Source organism: Blennius ocellaris, assembly GCF_963422515.1.
Source record: "Blennius ocellaris genome assembly, chromosome: 2".
Taxonomy (NCBI): Eukaryota; Metazoa; Chordata; class Actinopteri; order Blenniiformes; family Blenniidae; genus Blennius; species Blennius ocellaris.
The window spans coordinates 27,614,758-27,639,904 of NC_137651.1; the positions used below are offsets into that span (position 1 = coordinate 27,614,758).

Consider the following 25,147-nt stretch of genomic DNA (forward strand, 5'->3'; position numbering starts at 1 on the left):
TTTCCCACAAGCAAATATTTACAGAGAACAAAACAGCTCATTAAATAAAACTATTTGTTGCATGCCCTTAGTCTAACAAAAGGCTTCCTCTGACAGCTTTGTGATGGCTTTAACTGGAGCTCACAAATTGCAAAACAAAACAGTTGAAAACGTCAGATAAGAGAACAAAATAGTGATCTCGTTGAAAAATAGGAGTCCAAAGCATGTCGCGTGGATAAGAGGGATGCACTGGTGAGCAGCGAAGGCTGTGTGTTGCTGCTGCAAAGGCTACACCAAAATAGCACAAGGTTATCATGCTTAGACCAATCTATGTTGCAGAAAGCCACTAATTAAGCTTCTGCAGCAAGCATGATTAGTCTGGGACAACAAACCCTCACGTGGACCGCAACATGATTTTGCCAGGCATTAAATCCTCCAGAAAAAGAGGAGTGGGAGTCGCAGATATAATTATATGCAGCTTGAGCACCTTTTTACCAATCTCTCGTGTCTCATTACGGAGAGGTGCAGTCATGGAGCTTCCAACGCTCGCGCACAAGAGAAAAAGCGTCTAATAGAAATTGGTAAAATATGTGGATAGGAAGTTACTAATTGAAAAAAAAAAAAAGTTGTTGCAGGAATTCGCAAACGCTAATAACATGGATAGTGCTGGAGTCTCCTCCCGGCTTTCAGTCAGTCATGCAAGTGCAGCATGAATCAAACGATACATGAATTTAACAGCAGCGGCAGACACACATCGTGCACAAGTTCTTAAAATGGCTTCGGGCCATTCAGTAACAACTTCTGAACCATCAGAATATTACATTAGTACTTTAAAGATCTGTGCAGGAGAATAATAAAACATGCTTTCCCTACTTACTGGGAATGGGAGAGGATTTACTCAAAGTGAGGCTACTTTAAATCTTTCAGAAGAATCCTTATACTGCAATTAGAATTTGTGGTTGTGATAGCTTGACTAAGTCTGCCTTGAGTGAGCTATTTGCCAGCAAATGCTGTCCTTTTGTTTGGGGGTAATCATTATGGGCCCATTGGGAAAAAGCAGATGTCATCATGTGCCTGGCAGAGCACGATGATGAATAACCATGGGGCGGCAGAGTTACGAGAGTCACAGGAAACCTATGTCACAGTGACAAAGTCGCACGTGTCAGCTGTTGAAATAAATACGTAATCGCTCCAAACATCAACCAGCCTATGGAACGGCTGAATGGCAGACATGTGATGATGGGGAAAAAAATAATATATATAAAAAAACTGCACACGTCCCATTAACAGCGTGTTGGGAGGTTTTTTAGTTTGGTTTTTTTCCCCAAGCAACTGAAGATATTTCAGTGAAGACAAACGGGAAGGCCAGTCTTAGCTTTTTTTTTTTTTTTTTGCAGGCTTTGTAGTGCACAGATCTGGATTAGTGATGTCCTGCTGTGTTTTGAGACCCAGTTTATAAGACATTTCTAAATCCCCACATGGTGGTGATTCTCCCCGTGAATTCAAATCACCAATAAATGCAATTCGGGAGGAAGCAATTCCACAAGATTCAAAGTTTCCAGGTGTAGAAATCCAGTCGCAGGTTACTCAAAAAAAAAAAAAAAGACTGCATTAGCTGTCTCACTAAGCGCTCACAGCCTTCCTTGGTGTGAGTTTTTTTTTCCTTTTTTCTTAATTCCTCCTCACTGACAGGTTTTCTCCCGCCTCTGACCAAGACCTTGTCCCTCCATTAAAATCCTCCTCACTGCTTGTTCCACAATTGGTGAAATTGTGTTGCCCTGAAAACCATGACGAATGCGTTTATTTTCACAAATGCACATCTTCATCTTCAAGTGTTTGCTCATCAGCCGGACCAGAAGAAATAAACACCACAATTGCTGATTTTGTTTGACGCAGTTGCCAACATGACCTGGCCAATCAGACCCGAGTAATAATCAAAACAGTGTGAAAACCCCCCGCAAAAGGATGTCACAATAAACAGCCGTTCCTGGTGCAACACTCAGCTGCTCTCATTTTCCGTGTGATCCGGAAGGTTCAATTTCAGCCTGGGTTTCAGACAATAGATAAAGCTTAGGATGAGCGGGATGCAGTGACATTCTTCCTGCCATCGGGGAGCAGGCGTCACATGGTTTCAACAGAACTGTGCAGTGTGTCTTGGGAGATGGAACAATTCATTTAAATAGCATGTAGATGTTTTTTTTTTTGTTGTCGTCGTTTTTTTTCCCTGCCAGCTGAAAGACACAACATTCGGACATTTTAAGAAACCTGAAGAGTAGAAAAACTTTACTATTATTCTAGTTTGGGGCATTTGACACATAGAAGGGCAATCCCTTTATTTACCACTTACAACAATGTTTATACATTAAAAAAAAATCTGTGAACTAAAAAGGAATTAGTAATGAAGGTGTGAATTAAGGCAAGGGGGTTCAGTCTTCCTTAATAATAACTCTACATCAAAAAATGTCCTGTTGTCATGGAAACATGATGCAACAACATGTCAGTTCTCTCAGTGTTGACTTTAATATATGTATTATTTAATATACCTTTTCAGTGTTATTTATTTGGTAAAATATAATTATTTTCTTGAAAATTAATCTCTTTTATTGATATATATTGACATCATTGAATACTGTGACTGTAAATCACCAACATTTCTAAGATCAACTTGTTTGAAATAATTCTTATCTTTTCATTTTTTTTTTTTTTTTTTTACTATAGCTGTAAGAAATGTAGAATCTACAGGAAAAGTGTAAAATGCAATATAATTAAGGTAGACAGACAAAGTCGAGTTCAATCGCAATCGGAAAATCCTTCAGAAAAATTGTTTGTTTTCTTCAATCACCCAGGCCTAAAGTTTGTGTTGACAGTCCATTTTTGTGCAGCTTTGGTTCCAATCAGAGTCAGGTCTTTGTATTTTCTCTTTTGTAGTAATATAAAGTACACTTCCTGCTCTCAACACACATTTGGACATAAAAATGATTCGTGGTTGACATGCTTTGTGTTAAACTAATCCGCAATCCACTGAAATGCAAATAATGTTAATTTAAAAGGCTCAGTCATATTCCACAACACCTCCTTCTTCAGCACAGTCTGTTTTCAAAGTGGCTTCACATCACACTTGTGTTGAATATAACTCTTTTCCTGTCAATGTCACAGAATCCTTCCTGTATGTAGATGCCTGGATTTCATGTGAAACTCTTCATCGTCTGCACACGAATGTGAAAACAGCTTTCTATTGTCAGACTCTGCATGTGGAACGTTTTGCATGGTGGAGCTCAAACGTCTGCCTGAAATGACATTGAACAAAACACACCTCTGACTGAGGTTTGTTTGTTCGTTCATGCAATAGACTCACCATAAGAACCTAACGACACATACGTCTACATGCAGAGATAAGCGAAGTCTAAGGACAACTGGAAACATCCGATTAAGTTTACATACAAACTCAACAGTGTGGCGGATTTTAGGTTAAAATATAGATGCAGGAAGCGATTTCTGTACACGTATTACTGACAAACCTAAACACTAAAATCAACTCTATTGCTGAGTTCGGATATGGTCGCTGTCAGACAATGTTTCTGGCACACAGGCAGAAACAAATTGAAACTTGGGAGTGAAATCCAAAATGCTTCACGAAACAGCGGGGAGCAAACGCTCCGAGGAGAGAAAGCTAAACTCGCCAACAATAGCTGCACCTGCTGAAAGTTTTTTTTATTTCCCCTCATCCCCATCACCCCCGCCAGCCAGCAAAAATGGGAAATTAAGGTCCGAGGTGTGTGTACTTCACCGACTTCACGTTACAAGATGTCTAAATGATGAAGTCCTTGGTGCTTTAAAAACTTCAAACAGTTGCCTCCTGCTGCTTCCCCTTGGGGATCCAAGTGCAAAGATGTCTGGCGTCTTTAAACAGGCGAGTTGTTGGGGAAAGAATAAAAAAAGTTTTCTTCAGATTATGTGCAACTGCATCCAAGTAAATTCACTGGCGGCAGCAATAGTCTTTGTATCTAGACTCTCAGCTTATGTGTTTTGGCTTTTCGTTGTTTTGTTGATAGTGATGTGTGGAAGGGGAGAAAAAAAACCAGAAGGTGCAATTAGTGTGAAATTGCTGACAGTCATGTTAAGGAGAAATGAAAATGAGGCCTCAGTGAGTAGAGGTCAACCAAGAGAGGCAAACTGTCTGTGGCATTTAAAGTCAGGTCCTTGGAGAGTTGGTCCCTCTGTTGCCCTTTCGCTGGTTGGCTGCAGAACATATTGAAATTCCTCCCACTTCAATGTAAGTCAACAGCACCAAGGCCAGTCTTGATCATAAAAAGATGATGTCAACGTAACTGAAAATACAGTCCATCGTTTTCTAATGATTAATGGCCATTTTTGCTTTTTACGATAAGATGATATGTGGTTGACTCAATGTCACCGTGCGGGTCTCGTGCAGAGACTCAGCACGGAGCTGTGTGCTGAGCCAAACTGACTTAAAGTGGACGCAATTGCAGCCTAAATGTCCCATATTATGCACAATCCACTTTATAATAGTTTCTAACAGTAATACGTGTCCCTACAGCCTGTGTACGAGGTCCCAGAAGTGAATAAACTTACTTGCTACACCCTTTCGTGAACGTGCACTCACACGAGCGATACAGAGATTTTCTCTTCATGACATCACCTGGGGGGGAAACAACCCCCTCCCTCCTGGTAGTGGATACTCATTTTGCCCCTCACGCAGGTAGATACAAACTTACATAGATTACTGACATACTTAATAAATTGAGTGTATTGTGAAAAACTGTGAGTCTTCTTCCCCAGAGGAGCGTTCAGTAGGCGTGGACACACACAGGAACAGCCTGTTCTCAGTAGAGGTCAGTGGAGGAGTTAGACTGAAATTCAGGACCAAGTCTAGATTTGGAGAAACGCACATTAAATACAATGTTGTTGGTCCTCTGACCCCGATGTGATATTATTGGAACACTGTATCATATGGCACCTTAAAATGTAAAAAAAAAAAAAAAAAAAAAGAGGAAAAAAAAGTGATGTAATCCTAAAATAAAAGATAAAGGGTGATGTCGTGATACAGATGTATATTCCTGAAAGAAACATGGTGTATTTCAACGATTATAACTGATCTACTGGTGGGACTAAATTGAAATCAGTTGATTTGGATGCCTGTTGTCTATTTAATCAATCACAACTCAATTTTTTATATGAAACAAAAAATGCTGTTTTTGACAAAAACAGATTAGTTGATGACCGGTGTCAGCAGTTGTGCGTTGTTTCAATAAAAGCTCAGCGTGAGCATGGCCATATGTGCTCTTGGCTACATGCTTGGCATTGAGTTGATGCCAAAGATTTTAAGTTCTTTGTTGTGTATTTTGGACACAGCTCTGCTCTCATCCACACTTCAATCCCTAAGTTTTTTATTTTTTTTAAACTATAACTTTCCATCCTCCAGGCCAAGAAACACACTCTCATCCATATCATGCATCACGTCCAGGAGAATGATACTTTTCTTGGCCACTTTCCACCAAACCATTATTCATGGGCCTTATTGTTGCGCTGCTAACTGAAAGGAATTTTCTCAGATGCAACGAGAAACAGTATTTGTTTTTGTTTAAAATGTTTTTAAATCAGAAATGTTGCATGTAATCCCACCTATACATCAAACACTTCGGCGACATTGAACCAGGACATTCTGTGCATTCAATACCAAAATGTAGATTATTTTTTCATTTCAAATGCATGTCTAAACCGCTGCTCATACAAGACCAATACTGTGTGAGATATAGCGAGTGTGTAACGCTCAATCGGTGCTACAGCCTCCTATATGTGGCTACTGAAGGGAAAGGCTGCACAATGAATGGAAGAAGTAGGAGGAAAGGTCAGTGGGGAGGTCAAGTGGGATCATTGAAGTGCTGAGTTTTTTTTCCTCCAGAATGTGTGTTGTGTCAGCGTACAAGTATCCAGGCTCCGAGCTTCATCTGCCTGCTCTCTACGGCTACGCAGCGCGATGCTCACCAGCCCCGGTTTTTGTTTCATATTCCCCTCCTCCTCTGCATGAATATAAACCCATCAAGATAAATCTCTTCTCTCTCCGTTTTCTTACATGCCAGTTCAAAGTTGACAGCCTACTTTCCACCCCGCATGCGTCAGACTCATCGTGCATTAATTGTACAGCGACAGCTCAAATCTTCAACGGTAATAAGAAGCTCGGTGGATTTGTCAACTGCAGCCACCTTCTGTGATTTTAAACCGCCTCATTCTTCCTGATAGAAAAGTGATCGTGTTTGTTGCATGAAAACGATGCAGTAAATCCTTATCGTCCCGCTGCAATTACTTACCTATCAAAGCTCCTGTCGGCCGTTAAGTCTATAAACCTTCAATGCAGACTTTGTTCTGATGTAAGAGACAGATGGGGAGCATGGAGTGCTCCGCAGAGCAATACCCACCATATACATATAGCATGTAGTCGTCGTAGGCGTCTCCCACGGTGTTGGACGCCACGCAGCGATAGGTGCCGTTGTAGGACTTGTTGAGGTTCTCAATGTAAAGATCAGAGCCGGTGACCACGGCGTGGGGCGGCATATCTTCATCTACTCTCAGCCAGTTGATCTGATGGGGACTGGAGAGCACAAATACCACACACATCACTCAAGCGCTGTCTATCCACATCAGAAATCTGAACTAAAGGTCAAATCTGAGATTGTCTGAGGAGGGCCATTGGCAGGCCCTGTCTAATGATGTACTTTATACAGCATGTTAACAACTGCTAACATTTAAATGGTATAATGAAATGTAAAGGTTATAGGGGGCGTTTGGACTGGGGGAAAAAAACGGGAAGGCACTGCGGAGAACCCGCGGAGAATATGAAACTGAATGGCGTGTTTATCCGTGTGAATACTCACTGTGGTTTTCCTTCAGCGATACATGTCAAATCTAGATTGTCACCCTCTCTGGTTAGACCTTCAGGATATGGCACCACAATCTTCACTTCAGGTTTATCTGAAAATAAAGGAGACGGGTGTTTACAATACCGAGGTGTCAAGAAGCTACAGCAAGACGGCCTCTTTTCTCACACCCGCAGCCAAAGTTGAACGATTATTGGATTCTGAAGTAAAGCACCGAGAGAATCAGACCTCTGAAATGAAAGAAAAACAGCCAGGAGTGAAACAGGGGGATAAAATGATTATCATATGTGCTCAGTAGACGTCCGGTAAGTCTGCACTACCTCACAGCAAAACAGATTTTTTTTTTCTTCTTTTCTTTCGTCTCTCTTATCAGGGCTCACCAAAGATTGCCAAAATGTCAAGCGGTTCCAGTCAAGCTTTCTCTTCTTCATTGAAAGGTCAGACAAAACAGTTATCTCTCTGGAAAAAAAAAAATTAATATTCCACCTTCGACCACAGAAAAAAAGGGTAGCCACACCAGTGTTTTTGATGTTCCACGGTGTAAGGTATTATGTCCTCAATCAGCGCAAAGAGCAGCCGGGCATCATTTGACCCCCGAGAAAAACATATTTTATTCCTTCATGGCGCCTGCTTCCTATGGGGTGAGGCAGCAGTGCACCTTCAGATGTAAAGGTCACCTGCATGATCCATGAATACGGTGGAAAAGAAGCCGGGTGATATGATGGTCAGAGGATGAACACGCTCTTCCTATACCGTCGCTTTAAACAGCAACTGCACGCAGTTAATAATCCTGCTGACCGATAGTACTAATACGCCTCTCACAGCCAGCTATAACTACAGTATCTGATCTCGCTTGTGCAGTTATCTTGAGTAGATTTTTCATTTGTCAACATTTCCCTCGTGGTGGGGCTGTCCGCTGGTGTCAAGGTGAGTCATGGTTTGCATAATCTTCCTCTGCGTTTACTACGACAGTCCAAAAACATGTGTTTTGAGGCGAAATGATAACGCTACTCATGCAACTCAATTCATTTGATCTATTTGTTTATTTGGACGCGACAGTGCATGTTAAAGGAACAAATCATCTCTTCATGAAGCCACCGTAAATATGCCGGATTTAGCATCAAAGCTGATAAAAGATGATAAAATGATTCTTTCTAAAAACCCACCATAAAGTTCAACTATTAAAGTCATTAATCTGACAAAGAGCCTGTGTATTTATTGATTTATTTCTATATATATAATAAAGTGCATGATTGTCCTAATGCTCACGTTTGGTTGTTGTCAGTCATATCTTGTACTGTCTTTTTTTTTGTTTTTGTTTTCTTTTAAACCAACAAAGGTGGAGTTTCCTCGGCTAACTGGAGACGTAGCATTCCAGTTTGTGACACCTTTAACAGATAAGGCATTCTGGGAAAAAAAGAGGACTTTCTCATTTTAAATTCACAAACCCCCCTGGTGGTTGACCTGGTCCTCATAAGTGTGGATGTGAGCGTTTGTCATTTCCTTTGTGCAACCTGCCTTCACCCATAATCAACTGAGATCAGCTGCAGCTCTCCAGGACCCTCGATATATCATGAACGAATATGAACAAAAATGGACGAGATTACACAATGAGAATGAATGACAGACAAGATGCAATTCCATCAATGCACAATAAAACAATGGCTCAACACGCAGCATGCATGGTGGCTGTAAATGAGTACATTTCTCAACCTGTAGGGTTTTTAAATTCTACCCGACTATAATAAAGTGCGTTCTCCTCCTTGTATATGTACTTCTGCGTACGTACGTGGTGTTGACCTCTGGTGTTGAGGACTCAGGTTAGAATTCCAGGCGCAGCCTTGTAAAGAGAAAAACTAAGTGGACACTACATTTGTACTTCTACTTAAGTGATAGATCTGTTTAGTTCTGCGACCTCCGCGGTGAGGAAACGGTTTCAATGTTGTCTCTTTAGAAAGCAAAGCCCAGGATATGATAGGCTGTATGTTTCAGACAAATGTGTCTATTGTGAGTCCACAGTTTACTCTAAGTATCTGTTGCAGTGTTGGAGAAAAGTGGAAGTCCATCCGTTTGCTTTTCTCTGTAATAGCTGGATCCTGTTGCTTTTATCTGTGTACTTTCAGTCCAACTTGTTGAAAAGGTGCAGAATTCATGAACAGAAATTCATGGCATCAAAAACTTTTAAAACAAGGTAGAAAAACCCCTCAATGGAAATCCTTGTCATCCTTATTTGTTGTTTTTTTTCTTTGTGTATTTAAAAATGTCTATATTCTTGAGATGCAGCCCGCCACTTGTTCTAGAAGGTTGCAGAGCGTGGCATATTAAACGGAGGATTGCTTTGCCATTTGTCACATTTCATTCCTGGGGCATTAAAATTTGGTCGACCTGCCATCGAGAGCGTTTGGAACGCACTCGGCAACATTACAGTTTACTGATTCATTGTTGTGACGCTTTTATTTTGGTGTTTAATTCACGGTTTTGATTTGGCATAAGTGAAAATGTCAATTATTTCAGCTGGAGTTGTTCAAGGTCCGGGGATGAGGATAAGGAGACTCATTGTGTTTCAACGTTCTCTCGAGTGTCGCTCATCCAAAGAGCCCAAGGTTGTTTATTTTGGCCTGCTGTTTGTGGAGCTGTGAATGAAATTGGGGATGTATTTGAACGGTGGAACATTGAACAAAAAAAACTAAAAAAAATTAATAAAAAATTGCCTTGGGCCCAAAGGGTTAACTTGGTGATTTATTTTATTCAACCTCATGAACAGTGCACAGAGAAGCCCTTCACATTCGCCAGCCTCGCTTGTGAGGGTTTCCTTGGATTTGAATGATCAACTAAATCAAATCGTGTGACCGTAACAAAAAACTCAGACTCCTCAGACTATTTTCACTCTCTTAGAGCGGCGTGAAGGTGCTCCGAGTCACGGTCAACAGCTTCTCTGTGGCGTCTTGTTGATTATTTGGCTGCATACTTTTTTTTCCCTTTTCATTTTCATGTGCCTTCTTTTCAATTATCATTATTGGATGCTCCATTGAAGAAGGAAAAAAAAAAAAAAAAACTAAAGTAAAGTTGCTCGTCTTTTTCTAATACAGCAACTTGAACAAAGTCAATTAGGTTTCAGGGCTTGACGACCTTCGGGGACCAAGATGGGGGGGAAAAGGAAAAACCCAAAACAAATTGGCAGTTTAATTCCCAAGCCGAGGCGCCGTTGGTCGATTTGAAGTTAACTTAAAGCTTGAGAGCAACTCACACAGCACTTCCAAGTGTCTTTGAGCCAGGAGGTCCTTTACAGCTGGGTGGTCAATCATGCAGTCCACTGGCATCCCGTCATCCTCTTTGGTGACAGAAAATCTCACTCGGCTGGTGACAGTAAACATCCTGTCATACATCTCCTCAACTGTTGTTTCACCTGGAAGAAAGAAAGAAAGAAAGGGAGGGGGAAAAAAAGCATCACAAGCGTGAGAGTGGGGGCAATAATGCTCAAAAAACAAGTCTGAAGTCCAGCACCAGCTGCACAAGCTTTAATGAGCAAATAGCCAGAGCTATTATGAGCACATTACCTGTCAACGTAGAGGACTTTCAGGTGGCATTTACATTTAATTTATGATTGGCGTGGGGGTCGGGACGAGACTTTGGAGGATTGAGACGGGCCCCGAGGCCTTCGATTCTGACGAAAACAGCAAAGGGTCATATCAAACCTGATAATGAATGCTTCTTGCAGCTCGAGGCTGGAGCATTGTTGGGGCTAACCCTGCAGTAATCTGCTGCCCACTAGGCCCCAGGCTGTCAGTGGGGCATTCATTTAGAGAGCATTACAATGCCACAGGGGCATCGCATTAGCCGCGGTGCTGAGTGTGATGGTTTACTCGCACTTAATGAAGTGAGGAAATAATTACAGCCCCACACTGACCTGCAGCACACTTTCATTTCAGCCTTGTCACAGGGGAGCCCGGCCGGACTCAGGGAGGGCAAAACACCAGTGTTCCACAGTTGATGATCACCAACACACACACATACACACACACACGTGGCCCTCTTGACGGATATTAACCCCATGTAACACACACCCACACACCCACACACCCAAGACCTGCCTACATAAAATTTAGAGTAGTGGGATCAGTGAGTGGTCAGCGCACTTGAGGCCATTAAAATAGAGCCTGTCTGCCAACTGCGGTGAGAAAACAGGCAGTTTGAAAAACACACTGTCCATTCAGAAGGGTAAGTATCTAATAACACAAATTGTAATAATAACAATAACAGCGGGAATGGAAAATGCAACCGGGTGAAAAAAAAAAAAAAAAAAAAAAGCATTAAAAAAAAATTGCTTTCATTGCAGAAATGTTTTATTATTCAAATGTTTTACTCGGCATGAATTGAGAATACTGTAGTGTGCTTACAAATACAAATATTTACATGAAATATCTTAGAAAGTCTTAACTAAAGAAAAACAGTTTAATGGCAATGCCTCAATAACAGGAAAAAAAAAAAAGAAGAAAAAAGCAAAGTGCTGTGATCAGTGGTAGATTGCAACCCCCCCTCGGCCAAGTGACCACAGAAAATTTGCATTAAAAGCCGGGTTGTACGCGTTCAACGGCAGGACCAGTAGCGCGGCGTGCTAGGTGAGATCTGTGAGGTCAACGAGGGCGTTTTCAAGTTCACCTGCCAGAAGCGGCGGAGAGTTGGGTGAAGTGGAGTGTGAATTGGAGAGATGTGGTGCTCAGTCATTATTCTGCAGCCAGTCACACTAATTACCTCACAACAATCGCTGCATTTACACTGTACACTGTGTGTGTGTGTGTGTGGCTGCTTGGTCACGCTGTGTATGTGTCGAATGAAATCCCAGTTTGCAATCGCACTTTACAATGTCGATTCGAGGGACGCCACATTATGCAGTGAGCTCTGGGTGAAACGTGGCACTTGGGTGTAAATGGAGAGACGCACTGAGGAGAGCAACAAACGCACTTTGGCTGCAGGCTAGAACGACAGGGAAGGTTGTTGTGTTCGAATGATGGCGGTGAAGTTGTGAAAACGGGACCTTGGCAATGGGTCAAAAACAGAAGATCTAAACTGAGTACATGTTAAAGGGATTTCTTCTCCTTGTTCTTTTCACCTCTCATAACATCCACCTTAAATCAAGAACCTATTGACAGAGCATGGCCTTGATAGTTTGAAGTGGTTTTCCAGAACCTGGAGGTTAGAGTGAGTAGTGTCGTTGTGGCGTCTGCCTCGTGTTGACCAGGACGATGTCTGGTATGTTTGTGGGGATGTGGATTGTTTTCTCATCTTGAAATGACGCAGTTTGATGCTCCTAGCAAACATTGAGATTGGTGTAGATTGCTCTCTCGCTGCTGCCTTATAGGAAAGAAATGGCATTTTCTGTGAAGTCTTGGAAAATGTTGGTTTTCTTTGCGGGCTTCTCCAGTATTATAGTACATACTTCTAAATTCAACATAAAATAAACATGCAAGAATGAATAAATTCAACTCACTGATAATGATGATCTCAATCAATAAATTGGTGAATGGGGAAAATAATAGAAAATGAAGAATGTGATTTTTTTTTAATCTTGTTTCGTGGAGTAAATTTGGTGTTTAATTTTAAAGGCTGTAATCAAATTGGCAGAATCCAATCAAAATGAAAGGAACAAAACGATGATATTTATTTAGTTGTACGTCTGGCATGCTATCACCACACTTCCAATTACAAGTTTTTTGTCTCCTGGAAACAGAACCGAGCTGCTTCCATGCCATGTCAAAGAGACGCTCTCTGCCAAATTAGCAGCATCCTGCCTTGTAAACGTCTCATGATGGCGCAGCTGGAGTTTGACCTCTACGTCATACAAGTACCAAACGGATGGGGAAAAAAAAAAAAAAAAAAAAGACAATCCAAGGTCAGGATAAACAACACTTGCTCGCTCTCATCATAGTGCTGCCACAAAAAAAAAAAAAAAAAAAAAAAATCTTCAATTTGATGTCCATTATCAGTTTTCGCTAATGTTTTATACGAGCGGTGATTGGAAAAAACTTCTCAAAGTTCTGAGTCACGTTTTGAAGATCAGACTCGTAAAGGCGGAGCCATCACTGATGTACAGGCCAGTCGACGCTTGTCAATTATCAGTGTCATCCGAGCCCAGATGAGGAAAACAACTGTGGAACGGGTCGCAGAAGGACTCCGATCTGAATGCAGAGGAGATTTGGGAGTAGCAGCAGAGATGTCAAATCAAACGCTCTTGTGAGCATCGAGCACTGATCAATCCCGGCGCAATCAAGCGGAGCCTCTTCTCAGGGTGACATTTTCTTTCAGTCAGTTTCTAACCTCCAGTCTTCTGCCTGCCAACACACCAGTGATCAAGCACTTTCAACATGGCTCAGACAGTAAACTGCTCCGGCGCTGCTGCTGCTGCTGCTGCTGCTGCCATTAGCAAAGCAGGCTGAAATGAGAATAATGTTGGTTTTTGAACTTGCCCCAACCGCTCCATCTTGACGAGATGATACTCGCCCAATCAGCGTGGAGGTTTTAAACTGTGCGACGCGAGCCGTGTGAAGCTGTGGAGGAGCCCAGAAGGCAGCATGAAAGAGCGCGTTTGCTGGCGTGGATTTGGCCAGCGACTCGGGGCTCCTCACCAGCGTGGCCGGAGCGGGCGGGGCCGCTCACGGAGGCTGCCCGAGTGCTTTAAGCTTGTCTCGTCTTCAAATGCCGCAGTTCGCCTAAATTGCTTCTCCTTCTCCGAGATGTGACACATATTTGCAGTGCGACTTGCGCTTTCCAAGGATATCATTTTCTCCAACGTCATTGTGAGTAAACGGCCACAGATCAGCTCAGGAATCACGGAGAAAAAGAGACAATTCATTACTGCAGAAGTCGCCTGCCAATAGACAGGTCTGCTGAAGTTCCTTCAATATTTAAAGAATCTGCAGACGCTTCCCTGTATCGGATGCACAACTGCTTATTTTCTTGTACATTTTAAAGGGAGATAAAAAAAAAAACTTGAACATGTTTAAATGTTCAGGTAAACCAGATGAGCTCAGAGCCAATGAAAATGCAAGTTTTTGGCAACAAGGTGAAACTTTCTGAAAAAGCAATCCTTCTGAAATGCTGCCTCTCCACAGCCATAGTATAAATAGTTCTTCTGCACATGCTCAGTAGATGGATAATAAGAACAATGTTTTCCTCCAGAATGTTGTGACTCCCAGTCCATATTCCCCTGAGACTTTTATTTTGACAGTCACCGTAATAACAATCCTTCTTGGTTGAATGTCCGTGTTCTCCCGTTGTTAATGCTTAAAGCGTATTGTTATCCTCGCCCATGTTTTTGTGGCTTCATTACAAAAACAAACAACAGCGCTCGCATCGTTTTCATGATTTCTGCTGTTTTTGGTGTAAACATGCATGTTTTTCCAAACGTTGGACTGTAAATGCAAAACATTACTGGAACTGAGACGCAAAAACGCAAAGTTTTCACTTGAAACATTGTCGTGTTGTCCGGGCATTAGTTAAAAGGTGATGGAAGGGTAGACTTGTTAACTTATTGAATGGAAATAATAACGTAAAAAGCAATATGCAAGACGATTTAGCAGCCCTGTAACTTGACCAGTATATACGAATCAAATACTAAACCCCTAAAAACATTCATTTACTGACATTTTCTGACTATGATTGTGAATAAATAGCTTTCAAATGAAAATCAACTTGTGCTACTTTGCCACAGTTTTTTTTTTTTAAACTCTGTAGTGTGGCCTTTCTCACAGAATGGGAGATGTTTTGGATGCTGCATTCAGCAAACAGGGAGGAGGAATACGATCGAAAACCCAGAGTAAACCTTGAGTTTGAAAATATTCATTCACAAATATGATTCCCCAAGGTTGAGCGCGAAACTTTACTGGAGCTCTTCAGATGAAAAATAAAAGCAAAGTGTTATTTGATCAGTGGAGCGATTCCAAAATGATTATTTTATTGAATATTGATTGTTGCCATGATTCAACATCTTTCCCATTTAAATAGCGGCTTTAATGACTGTGAGCATTTTTTAACAATTTTTATTTCAATCCCAAAGTCCATTGTAAAATTAAAAAGTAGTAAATAAAATAAAATAAAATAAAGAAAAATAGAACGTGCATAAAGTTTTCAAATTTAAACTTTTCCTCACACGTAGAGATCCGAATGGTAAAAACGGATAATAAATGCAGCTGTTGGATGGAGCAAATCTCTTGCTATACTCTGGCAACAGCAGCAGCTGAGCACCGGGCTTCACTACATTTAAATAATATTGCAGCTGTCATTTATGCTAACAAGCATTTTGCCACCTTGCGAGCCGAGTCTCTCGCAGGCCGCCGCCCGTCAGTCCCGGACCTGCCAGCATGATAAATGGCCGCAAAACCAATTCGGCCAATTTGAAGGCAAAAAAAAAAACAAAAAAGAAAAGAAAAGAAAAAGGGTGCTTAAGTCAGGCGGGGAGTTTCTCCCTCTGTCTTTACGACTTCTCCCGCCTGCAGCCAGACACAGTGGGACCGACACAGTCGCAGAGATCCTATAAAACCAGTGGGATGTGAGCCTCTGAAACTCAACACATGCAGGAGCTAATGAATTGTTTAGCGCGTCCATAATGAGAAGTGATTTGTGTTTCCTGGGGTACAGGAGGACGTGACTTTCTGCCTCTCTTTATGTATCCACTGCCACTATGGATTAGCCCCTCGCTCAGCATGTCGGTGGCATTTCGCTGATCTAACCATCCTGTTGTCTCTCCCTCCCCTACACAACACTCGACAACTCATAAACAGAAATTGACTTCGACTCCTGTAGGGAACACTGGAGGCACAGATGGCATTTAGCTTCAGATTCACTCTTGTCTAAATATTTCATCTCTCAACAAGCCAAATGAATCCTCTCCATTCTAATACATATATAATTTGACAACAAGCTCTGAGACATCCACTCCATGTAAATACGATATGACTGAAATGAATATCCCCCTTGCTGTACAATAAATATATAATGAATAATTGATGACCCCTAATCATAACTGAGAGGCAATAAGGACTTTCCACACATTATGTAGCCCTTCCTGCTGCAGCCTGCAGCTGGCCCAAGGCACTCAAATGAAGATGAAATGTGCAAATATGAGTTCATAACTATGTTTACTATTTATGGGTGGTTTAAAGTAAAAAGAAAAGATTTAGAGTTTACTGGAGTCATAAGAACAGATTCCATCAGATGTAACTGACTTTTGACAGTGATTTATTTTTTTATTTTTTAATTATTATTCAAACATAGATCTTTAAAATGAAAATTACAGCATGCGTGTGCCTGTGAGGCCGATGTTTTCCGAAACAAAATACGAGACGAATGTCCTGATAATTGCACACTGTGGCCGAGCAAGCAGCCCGGGTCTGCTCCAGCACGGGGTCATGTACAGGAAATGCAGACGGGAAAAGAATGCGCCCCCTCCAGCTGGATATGCCAGAAAGGATAATCTTCCCACACGCGTGTCAGTCAACATAATCAGTACAACACACATTAATGTTTTAGAGAAGAAGTACATTCTGTTCAGGGAGGAAAGAGCCTCCACAGAGCAGAGCTCGTAGGGACGTGGACAGGCCCGGAGCGTGTGAAGCAAACTGGGAGAGGCTGTTATTCTACCGACCTGTCAGTTCTTCCTCCCCTTTCATCCATCTGATGGAGGCGGCTGGCTTGCTGCCCATCGCGGTGCAGGTGAGCTCCGTCTCGTTCCCCTCGCTGACCACATCCTCACGGCTCTCGATGATTGGGCTGCCTGGCGGGACTGACCCCGCGGATGTGTTTGGAGAGACGCGGAGAAAAAGAAAATACAAAGAAATTTACAAATAACCACCGGAGCAGAAGTCCCACGACTTTGCGTGAATTGGCAACGTGACGTTTGTTTTCATGTTTGAGATATTAAAAAAAACATATAGTTCCAACGCGTGACTTGAAAAGGTTTTTTTGGGGGGGGGGAAAGAATGAGTTTCTTATGTAGTTTTTTTTGTTTGTGGGTTAGGACGAATAAAAATAGCGAGTAAAGCTTAGTTCTTGGCTGAAGCTTGTCTGAAACACATAATCCTAATTTGACACTGACACACGGAATCCCTCTCGGGAGTTTGCAGCTTTGGTTGGAGTTGCAGCCTTCTAATTGTCCTGGTTTTACCTCGGCGCCTCTCATTCAGATCAGGCAGCAGCCCGGTCGCCAGGCTGATGATGGACGGCTGGCAAGTGTTTGGCACGTTGCATGAAGGGAAGCCGGCTCCTCGCTTAAAGAACAGGCACGCTAACAAGGCTGAGAGTTTGGACATCCTGCCAGCCAGTTGGCAGGTTGGCGATCCGCGCTTGGATCGTTTTCTTACGTGTGCACGACTTTCTTAATTCGATAAGTTGTAGGTGTGTGCTTGTAGCGGAAGGTGTCCAACATGTTCGTTTGCTTCACTTGACGCGCTGCGGAAAAACCGACCTGATCATTAACGGCCTCTCTTCTGACTGAACAACGAGTTTGAGGTGTTGCCCGCTGGAGAACATGGCCGACGAACAGGAAATACTTAAAAGTCAAGCCAAACAGTGAGATTGTAATCTGACAGATGAGGTTTTTCTGTCTGATGCTGCAGTTGACTAATGCAACATACAGTCTGTATTCACAAGCTGTGCAGTTGTTGTTTTTTTCCCTTCAAACAAGTCCTGTTTCATCAGTCGCTCTGTTGTTTTTGACATGACTGTTTCAGTGTTTCATTTTGTGGTTTATGGCAGAAAACAACTTTTGTATATATACATTTTTTACATTCTTATTTATCCATCGACAACACGTCTACGCTGAAACTCGCTTTTGCCTCTGACTTGCACAAACCCTTCAGGTAAACGTGCAAATTGCCTGTTCCTCACCATTAAGAATTTATATGGCGCCAGATGATGTAGTGACAGAGATCTCTCGTGAATGGTGCCGTCCATCAGCTTTTCCTTAGTCAAAGCTCTGCCGGTTCATATTGTCGGAAGGCGAGAGCAGGAAGTCAGTATCGCACTAATGGCTCGGCACCTGAGACCGACACAAATCAGCAGGATAACTCCAGGAATGGCGGCGGTGCTACGTGGGACATAACAAGGAGGCCTGCAGCCCTGCTGTTAGCTCTAACACTTTTGTATTTTCCACTTGCCATTTGTCAGCTGTTACCTGCTGGATGTTGTCGGGAGCCAGATTGCTTGTGGTTGGAAGAAATGCTTGTAAATGCGATACCACGATAACACAAACTGCTGGCTCATCCACCAACGTCGAGATGCTTGCGTCTCGCGTCGAGTTTGATAAAAACACAACAGCGAAGAGCCGGTACTTTACTACTTTAAGAGACCAATTAAAGGCCTACATTTATCTGTATCTGGATTCCAGCGTGATAGAATCTGTGAAATCAACAGCTGCCGTTGAGACAAACAATGTTGTAGCTCCTTTGTCAAACGCTAATGTTAAGAAATTAAATTTACTTTTGTTTTTTTTTTCCTACTCCACAAACTCATATGTAACCTGTAGGATTTCTACACCTCCTGCTCTGGGTTGCAGGATTGCAGTATCTGGTCATGCTGTCCACTCTGCAGACAGATGTGTGTGCAGGTTGAGTGGGAGGGCGAACATGATGTTGCCTCGTGGGATAGGTCAGAGATATTTTATTTTCTATTCCACATTTTCTGGGAGGCTTGCACAGAATAACAACATGTTCTCTGAAAGTACATAAAATGAAATTCTGCCTTTATTTTTTTCTCCACTGAATTCGAGCAGAATCCATAGATAATGAATGACATTTTACAAATATACAAGTAAAGTAGAAATTTTGAGGAAAAGGGATTCACCTTTTCACCTAAATTCAAATTTAGGTGAAAATGTTCATGTTAACGTTCACATTTTTACATTTCCACTTTGATGTCACACTGCAAAATCACAGATTATTAGTCGATTTACCTCATTTTGCCAGTGAAGTGTCTTCACAGTGAACAAACAACTTTGCCTTCTCCTCAATAAACTGCAGTTTTTATTTCCTCAATGAAGCTTGTTGGCTTTCTAGATAGTGATAGAATAACACACTTCCCTGTGCCAGCTGTCTGATGGCAAGATAAAAGTGTGAAAAGTATTCTAAATATAGAGTACACTTAAACTAATATTGATTTTTTTTTCTTTAATTCAGTGGCTGAAATATGTTCAGTTGCTATCTGCAGCAGCGTGTCGCTGATCTGAGCATCTGTTGCAGCTGCAGCTTCACCAACCGAAGACCCAACAAGCCGCATGTCGGCCACAATGACTCTATAAAACTATCCCAACGTCTCAATCAATCAAAGATGTCTCTTTAGGTCAGGGGTTCCCAGTCTGGGACCGCGGAGGGGTTGAGGATTCATCTGGCCTTACTATATTTTCAAAAGTCAAACCACAAGAAGGGTTCATGGGAGTTCGCCCCCAACCTGTCCACATGTGTTTTGTGGATCTGGAGATCCACAAATCAGGATTCATGACGTCCTGTGGGGGGCGCTCCGGGAGTATGGAGTCTGGTCTCTGTACGCCCTGAGCAGGAGTTTGGTTCGTATTGCAGGCAGTAAGTCCCCAGTGCAAGTTGGCCTCCAGCAGGGCTGTCCTTTTGTCACCGGTTCTGTTCATTACTGACATGGACAGAATTTAAGTCTTAATTGTCTTGTGCCTTCTTATCTTACGAATTTACTTTTATCTTTTATAAATTTTTGTTATTAACCTATTTAGCACTTTGTGCTGCATTTTATTGTTGGAAAAGTTTTTGATAATTAAAGTCTGATTCGCTTTGATTTGAAAGTCCTGTCGAGTTGATTTTAGTTGTTCTTTATCTAATTGTTATACTTGTGGAACAAACTTCCCAAACACCTGAAGTCTGCTTAAACTGTCGGCTTATTCAAATCATTGCAGGATTCATTGATACATTACTCCTCATAGTTACTATTCTAAAAGCATTTTTATTAACTCCTTTTTAAATTCTTAACTCTCTATTCTCCTGTTTTATTTGCATGTTGTCTTTTAAATTAGCTTTTTTTTCTTAATATCTTGCTTTATTTCTATGATTTTAATGTGATTATATATATTTCTTTGTCTTTATGACGCACTTTGAATTGACTTGTGCATGAATGGTGCTATACAAATAAACATTGTCTTTATTCAACATTTGTTGCCCAAACCGTGACCGTAGCAGAAAGAAAGAGCGACGGTATGTTTTCTCTCCTTCCTTGTGTTACTCATCTTAACAAACTTGCTGAACTCCAGTTTACTTGAATGCAAGAGCAAAAAAAACAGAAGAAGAAGAGAGAGAGAGAAGTCAGCGGGATGCTTATTTCAAGGACTCTTGAATGCAACCCTTGGTTCAGAAATACTGCAGCTAGGTTTCAATTGTACAACTAGAGTAATTACTTTAAAGTGCTTTTAATTCCTTTCAATCCCCCAGGATGTCTGCATGTATAATAAAGCTTAACTAGAGTAATTTCACTCCAAAGCATCAAAGTGTGGCACAGCTGACTCTCAATAGGGAATCGTTTGGAGCAGCCAAGTCAACATTCACCGGGATTCACAGAGTCAACACAGCTGCCAAAACCAGCGCGGTCTGAGCCATCAGTTTCAGCATCTGCTCCTTTTCGTTATGCTGTTGAGCACCGCGAGAGCCTAATTGGCTGACATTTTGTTTCAGTAGCTAAAGATAACAGGATCAAAGATTACTATTATTTCATATTCGCTATCTATGATGGGGGGGCGAGATGACACAATGGAAAGGCGTGTGTGTGTGGGAGGGTGGGAGTGTGAGACTGTGTGAGGTTCGCCCGTCCTCACACCTACCCAGGACAGAGATGTCTGCGTAGGCTTCCTGAGGAGGATCTGTGTAGAGCTGGCACACATAGCGTCCCTCATCGGAGAGTGACACATTGGACAGAGACACCCGCAGTTCGTTGTCAGAGAAATTCACCAGCTGGAACCGGCTGTCCTTGAGAGCTGTGGGGGAAACATGCGAGACAGAGACAGTCAGGATATGGGGAACAGGGACACAAACACAAGAATCGGGGTGAGAAGGAACATGGGGGGTGGGGAGGTGGGGAGTGGTGAGAATGAAATGGAGGATGGAGGAAGACGAAGGACACTCCAGGAGAAAATGAGAGAGAGAGAGAGAGAGAGAGAGAGAGAGAGAGCGAGAGAGAGAGAGAGAGAGAGAGCCCTGTATTAGTGCTGCCCTTTTGTGGGCTTTCTCCTTAATTGAGTAAAAGAAAAGTGAGTTTCAAAATGATTCATACAAGTTGATTTATAAAGTAGCTTTACAGTCCACAGAGCACTCGCAGAGACAGGGAAGTGTGAAGAGTGCTCATGAGGACTCCTAACAAGCTAGGAACTCTTAGAATGGGCTGCGGCTGGTCATGGATGGATGCATCAAACTCACATATTCCAGAAAAAGGAGAGGCATTCAAACATGCATCATGAATTAAATCACAGTGTGGATGTGGGCAGGCCCGGGTGCCTGAGCCTCCAAATCAAAAGTAGGCAGGAATCTGTGCACTCTATGGATTGGCTGGATTTCCTTATCACGCCATTGAACTAGTTTAGCCGTTGCCCTCTTGAGTTTTCACTCAGTGCTTTTCATGTGGGTCAGCCCTCATCCCTGAGCGCTCTTTTACATAAACAGCTTGGGCTGATTTGATTGGGGTCCTTTTGATGTTTTGACCTGCCTTCTTTATTAAGTCCTCTTTGCATCTGTCGGGCTAACAAACTTCATCGAGCCCTTGTTTGGAGCGCGGGGAGTTTATTATTCCCCTCAGGCGTTACACTTAGCATCATGATCATTACCGAAGGTCTCGGGGCAGTGTCAACATGAACTCTCATCCCCAATATAATTCGAGAGCTCTTTGGAAGTCTCTCCTCAAAGGGGAACAATGACACTGATGCTTGGCGAGAGTCGCAGCACCTGCGAGGGAGGGAAACCCTTCACTCCTCACATGCTGACTACAGTGTGTGTGTGTGTGTGTGTGTGTGTGTGTGTGTGTGTGTGTGTGTGTGTGTGTGTGTGTGTGTGTGTGTGTGGTTGCTTCACAGCCGGCTGACTGCGAACATGAAAGCACGCAGGGTGCACAATGTCTAGTTTTCATTAAAGTGTGCGTATTTTTTACTAAGATACTTCTCATGATTATGTTTTATAAGTTAATCCGTTCATCCCTAAAGCGTCAGAAAAGTCAGCATTCATGATTCCCCAGGAATGAAGAAAACACATTGAAGTATAAAATAGAATAGTTTACAAAAGAGGAAGGGCTTCCAATTCCAACGCAAGTGAGTCTTGGTCTATAAAACCACAACACAATCAGCAAGCGGTCGATTTAATCAGCTACTACTTTCACTTCCTCGTAATTTGGTTTCATTTATACCGCTCACATGAACGATGAGGAATTAAAGAGCATCTGACTCAACTGAAGCCAACAGTTTTCCATCAGCGGACTGTGCATTGTTAACATTATGACCACGTGAAGTTAACAAAAGTGATCCACTCTTCATAGTGGCACCTGTCAGAGGGTGGGATGTATTAGTCAGCAGGTGAATATACTGTTCCCACAGTTTCATGCGTTAGAGGAGTTAATGGATGAGGGTAAAAGTTTGACAAGGGCATAATTGTGATGGCTGGAGGGCCGAGTCAGAGTGTCTCCAAACCGCTGTTGTTGTTTTCACTCTGTAGTGGTCAGTATCGATCTCAAGTGTTCCAGGAAGAGAAGAGCAATGAGTCGGTGACAGGTCATGGGTGGCTCAGGTAACGAGCTCCTATGGAGTCTCTACTGGAGTCCATCATGAGTCAGTGCTGCTTTCTTATTATAGAATGGACATGCACACTACACGTCAACTGGTCCTAATGTAATGGCTGATCGGTTTGTTATGGAACATGGAAGATCGATTTGTTTGTTCATCTTTGAGGGATCCAACCCTTGCCAAGTAAAGGACCTTAATTGTTTTAGTGGTCTTTTATTTGTTCAAAACTTACAATTCAAATGTTTGTTTTAATTATCTCTCCTCAGTGTTTCTACTTGAAAACGATTGCATGCTGTGTCTGAAGACACTGTGAGAGCAGTAAGAGGGAAACGAATGATAAAGTTGTCGCCCGGCGGCTAAACGATGTCTCTGCGAAGCTCCGTAGGGTTAAAGTGGCTCTGCAGATCATGCGAGTCATTTTCTGTGCGTTCACCATTTTTTTTTTCCCTTCTCAGGTGTAATTACTGTCGGTTGATACAAAAATAATGACTTCAGCTGCAATTGAAGCCGACTTGTCAGCCTTTTGGCCGGATATCACTTTATACATGAACCCTTTGTAGCACAAACTCAAGGCAACGTCCACAGGAAAGATGCAGTGAATAAATAATGGCGGTCTGTTGCCACAGCGGCCACAGAGGTCCACCCTCGCTGATAAAGACTCATTTTTTTTTCCACCGGCGCAAATGACACCGCTGCCAAATTGCATGTCATTTCGTGTATATCCGGCAAAAATAAATGTCTCGTTCTAACAAGACGAGCTTCGCTTCTACCTTCGACATAATTCATCTTTATTTGCTGCGAAGGAAATGTGTTTATGTGGCCTCCGCCGGTACCGTGAAGCTGTTATCATTTGTGTGCGTATCTGTTGCCGTGGCTGCTGCCTCCTTCGCTTGTAGCTGCTGTTCTTGCAGCTCCTGGCGTGTCTCTGTGTCACTGCTGTTTACTTCCTTGTATACAAAGATCTGCCACTGTGTCGTGCGGCCCCGTTGACAGGTAACAATGCCACTGGCTGAGGGGGGTCCCAGCAGAACCAGCAGTCCTTCAGGAACAGAGCTGAGAATAGCGCTGCCGTGGGGTTCACTGGACCCCCATTACCAGACACACATACACGCAGCAGCAGACCAATAACACTTTAGCTGCCTGTCAAAAAAAAAAGGCATGTTCCCATCTAATTGTAGACAAACAAAACTATTTGTGGGTTGTATTTTTTTTTTTGTCAGTGACAATAGCGCTGCATTGACTTAGGCGGAGAAAATGACATGTTTACAGGCCCACATGGAGCAGCTCAATAAAGACTGAAGAGGGAAAGGTTGTCTTAACCTCGTGGAGAGATTTCCTTAACTGCGCAGAGCCAATATTGATCGTCCCTCGGATGTAAGACCTAATTATTCATTGTTGCTTTTCTATCTGCTCCTCGGTGTCAGAATAAATATTTTTAAGGTGTCGAACGCGACGTGATCCCTGCTTAGTTCATTCTTCTCTGCCATATTGTCAAGCAGCCCGGGGTATTTTGTACAAATATGACGAAGATGTGTACTCAAACTCCCCTGATGCTCTTCGCAAGTGAGAAAATGGAACACACGTCTCACTACCTAGACTTGTGAAATAACAGCTGGGATGCAATATAGACTGAAATGAAGGGTGTTTCTCGTTCACCTTGAATCTTGGCTCAGATCCCAGATATAAACAAGAAAAAAAAGCAAAGACAAAAAAACTCAGTTCAAAGTAGAAGTGGCCCATATGCTCATGCATAATCATAATGTTCAATATCCTAATCTAAGAGATTATCGTAAAATCGAACAGCGACAAGGACACAAAAGTATTCCCATTATGGTAGCACAGTGAATTATCTCATATTAATCTTGGAGCATTCTGAGCTTAACGACTTGTGTGAAACAGCCCAAAAGTCAAGGACAGATGGAGGCGTGCTTCCACGGGAAATCTCACATAAATCTGTAGACCCAACTTGTAGCACTCGCCGAAACCTACACTGCGAGGCAAAAAGAAGTGCAAACCTCTCCATGTGCAGGATGTGCTGGCAGTTGGGAGCGGCTCCGCTTCTGCAAAACAATTTCAAAGAAGGTGGCGGAAGAAGCACAAAAGTGTGACGTGTGAAGGACATGGCCGTGGGGCAAAATGCAGACCTTCACTCGGCTCCGCGACCGAAAAGTTAAGCCCGAAACTGTTCGTTAATTTACTACCTATCATGGCTATTGTGTGCCGTCACTGCTGACTAATTGTTTGATGAAAAAAAACAAAACCTCAGAAACCAGTGAGATAACCCATGTTTGATTTTAATTTAAAACTAACAAGATGAGCTGTAGATTCACCTTCTTCAGCCGTACTTGAAAATAACATGTTTGAAGAAATGTAGAAAGAAAGAAATGTAGTTTTTTTTTATTTTGATCATGGTTACATTTCTCCCGTTGTGCCCTGTGTATTCATCCTCTTACTGAATTATTTCTTCCACTCGAAAAGACAACATTTATCACATTCCACTAAAATC

The 25,147-nt window shown here is 42.3% G+C and overlaps 1 protein-coding gene across 1 annotated transcript in view; it reads right to left on the reverse strand.

Moving 5' to 3' along the window:
- cadm1b (cell adhesion molecule 1b) overlaps positions 1-25,147 on the reverse strand; it is a gene marked incomplete at its 5' end in the record, with an annotated part of 186,763 nt that overhangs the window by 14,611 nt on the left and 147,005 nt on the right. Inside the window, 5 exons of the mRNA XM_080511032.1 lie at positions 6,417-6,589; positions 6,873-6,969; positions 10,123-10,281; positions 16,516-16,653; positions 20,701-20,853. Of these exons, the coding sequence (XP_080367158.1) occupies positions 6,417-6,589; positions 6,873-6,969; positions 10,123-10,281; positions 16,516-16,653; positions 20,701-20,853 (720 nt within the window). The remainder of the gene's footprint in view (positions 1-6,416; positions 6,590-6,872; positions 6,970-10,122; positions 10,282-16,515; positions 16,654-20,700; positions 20,854-25,147) is intronic.